The 3,514-nt window shown below is 33.4% G+C and overlaps 1 protein-coding gene across 1 annotated transcript in view; it reads left to right on the forward strand.

Annotated features, from left to right (window-relative positions):
* The window catches only part of OXR1 (oxidation resistance 1), a 93,581-nt gene that overhangs the window by 70,034 nt on the left and 20,033 nt on the right, over window positions 1-3,514 (forward strand). The window contains exon 10 of the mRNA XM_019632448.1: window positions 3,115-3,240. Coding sequence (XP_019487993.1) covers window positions 3,115-3,240 — 126 coding nt within the window. The remainder of the gene's footprint in view (window positions 1-3,114; window positions 3,241-3,514) is intronic.

A 3,514-nucleotide genomic window follows, 5' to 3' on the forward strand; every position in this document is an offset into this window, starting at 1 on the left:
AGTCTTTGAAAATAACATATACAAGGTCAGTAGATGTCTGCCCAAACTTGATTTTGATTATATAACATGATTCCAGCAAAGTAAACTAACCTTTGGCAAATTTGTTAACAAATTAAGACAAGTTTACAGTCTTTGAAGAAGGAGAGTACAGTCTCAGAAAACGGGAACTGTAGGGTCTTATATTCCAGAATTCCAAACAGGAGCCCCAAAGAAATCAAAATCACGATGGTGATAGACTGAACGGAGGCTTTGGAGTCAGATAGGCCTGACTCAGGTTCCAACTTCAGTGTAATTACATGCGGGACCTTGAGCAAACTCAAGTCTAAAGTTTCCTCAGCTGTGAACTGGAGATTGAACCCCCAACATTAACCCCACATTTTATTTTAGACAATGTGGAATTTTCATGCCTCTGAGAAACTAATGCTAAATATATTAAAACCATACAGCAAAGAGAAACCCATAATATCAGGCAAAGAATTAATAACAGAGTAGCACCTGTCTCAAAAGCTAACGCTAATGAAGCTAACAGAGGTTTCATTTCATTCCTTGATTTGTATATTAAGTGATTTTAAAATGTGATATAACAAGACAAAATTGCCTTGTGCCAATGTGGAAGAGTAGGGAAGGGTTTCGAAAAATTAATGATTTTAGAATTGCTGGATATTGAAATGTCTCATTTAAATCATTATTTTGCAACCTTTGCAATTATATTACCTTATAACTTAGGGCATAAGTATTGAGAGATTATTGTTAAAACTATTTCATGTATTGCAGGGGAGAATTTGCCCTTTGGCTTGATGGAGATCTCTACCATGGAAGAAGTCATTCTTGTAAAACGTTTGGGAATCGTACACTTTCTAAGAAGGAAGATTTCTTTATCCAAGATATTGAAATCTGGGCTTTTGAATAAATTTAATGCTCTCTGTCTCAGCAGGATAATGGCCCAAACCTGACATGGATATGCATCGTTTGGAAAGTTCAAGAAGCAATACAATGTAACATCTTACTCGTGCTTTAAAATTAGTCCTTATCACCATTCATTACAGTTATAATTTTGGAATTTATTTTTTAAATCATGTTTCTGTCCCAGAGTTCTTTAGGTTTAGACCATGGTGGTCCATGCAGTATAAGAGCCTGGGTTTTGTCAGAATTTGGGCAGCATTTTGATCATAGTGACCACCTCACCTGCATTCTGTGTCATCTCAGTCTCCTAAAAGGATGGTGCTCTTCTGTTGAACCTATTTTGGTTTATTATTTTTAAAACTGTATTGATCGTTTTACTACATCAGTCTAATTGGGGCGCTGAGGGGATGAAGACTAGTTACTGCTGTATCTGTGAGGCTGGCACCAGTGAATTTCGAATGTGCTCAACTGAGTCGTTCATATGAAGGAAAAAAACACATGCCAACATAATGCATACTTCATGGACCACTGAGTTCTAGTTTTAGTTCACACGACAACATTCTCTTTATTAATTTTGCAAGTACTCAATTTTCATTTTAATAAAAAATGAAATTTGAGAATTCTGGTTGTAATTGACTGCAGCACACATGATCTGCAGGTTTGGGCATATGCTTTCATCATTGAATTAACTGATAGTTATAAAATGACAAAGGAGAATGAGAACTTGATGATTCTACTGGATTTAATATATCAAGCAAGAAAATATACTACTTACATGTTTGTAGCTTAGCAGGGCATTTATCATAAGTACAAAAACTGAAACATGCATATTTCTTCAACATTTGTGTCAGGTATACTGTTTTATAGTTCTGTTGTTTTAGCCTTATTGCACACCAACTCCCAAAGTATAGGTTCCGTTCAAAAGGGAAAAAAAACTTGTGATTTTTTTTTGAGTGGCATATGTTATNTTTTCCAGTTAATGTGTATTACTGTGTGTTTTCCTCTTCTTAGTAAGATATGCTTTCATGGCTTTGCTAGAACTACTGAATTGTTTTCTTTTCTCTTAGTGCTTCTCATTCTGCCTTGGATTTTTTTTTAACCTTTCACATCATCAAAATAAGGGTAAAACATGATGATGTGAAAGAATTAATAAAGTTTAGCTTCTCATCATAAAACAATACAGTTCTAGAACATGTATTGGTTGAAAATATATGCTGTTTAAGTTTGTTAAGAAATCTGTTACAGGAACAGAATAGTTTAGCAACATTTCATTCCTGCATGGAATCATAGTCGCCGAGCATTGCTGCATTTTAGTTATCTGCTCCAATAGAATTCTGTTTTCCACTTTAAAAGTTTCATCAGTAATAGTTATGTTTTATATATTTTATTTTCTAATGTTAATTGTGTTTTATATGTTAAAATAAAATTAATATGAGAAAATAAGTGCCAACAGCATAGATTGAATTAGCTTGTTTTGAGTTAATCAACATTTTTATCATTTTAATAATGTCAGTGAGATCATTTCCATCAAGCAAAAAAGTATTTATTATTTTCAATGCATCCAATTAGTCTAACTTAAAACATAGATTTGTGAACAAATTACTTTTAAATGTGTCATTTGGTCCAACTAGATAAAAATTCAGTGTTTAGAACATAAAAATATTGAAGGCATTTTTTAAAATAATGGTAACTTTTTCGGTGAAGCAAATACACACACACACACACACACACACACACACAATGCAAAGTTAGACTTTTTATTGTACTGTTCTTTAAATTAAAATTTTGGCACCAAGGAAGTTTTCTTAATTATTTTGGCAATTTTTATGTTTGCCATGAAAAAAATAATCCCACATATTTTAAACAGCACACATGAAAAGCACACTAGTTGGGTCACTTTTGCCCCTTATCAGCAAAATTAAAGTTTACATGCAATGATCTTTTTCTGCACAGACATATGGGCTTATCATTCATTACCTGTCCTCCTTCATGTACTGAGTGAGAAAAAATGTCTTCTTATAGTTAAAATATTGTTCTACATTGGATATGCCATTGTTATTGGATGGAGCGTCTTTTGCCTTCTAAAAATACTAAGTTAAAACTTTAGTCACCTTTTCTAAGGTATAAAGTTTGATTTCTCTAAAAAATGCTGATATTTTTAAAGCATGTTGCAATTTTATATTAATATGCTGCTGCTGTTTACTTTTTTAGATTACTACAAGGGAAGACATAAATTCAAAGCTAGTGGCTCCAGTGAAAGCAGACCTGGAGTCTGAGTCTTTTCGACCAAACCTAAGTGATCCCAGTGAACTCTTGCTGCCAGATCAAATTGAAAAGGTATGACATACCCATATATGTGCATTTCTGAGTGTGTACCCATAAGAGTAAAACAGCCTCTTTTTAGTTGTTTAGAAAACTGAAGAAGCGTGGTTACTGCTACTAGTCTTCCTTTCCAATGAAGAAAAAGTAAACACGATATAGTTACTAGTGTAATAGGAGGTATTCGGAGATTTGGATAAGCACACTTTAAACATAACGAAAGCAATTTAGGTGAGCTACTACAGGAGCCAGTATTTAATTTCTTGTTGTGTGCTAGTTACTTGCTTTATAT

This window comes from Hipposideros armiger, unplaced genomic scaffold (assembly GCF_001890085.2).
Source record: "Hipposideros armiger isolate ML-2016 unplaced genomic scaffold, ASM189008v1 scaffold_1144, whole genome shotgun sequence".
In the NCBI taxonomy this organism is placed as follows: Eukaryota; Metazoa; Chordata; class Mammalia; order Chiroptera; family Hipposideridae; genus Hipposideros; species Hipposideros armiger.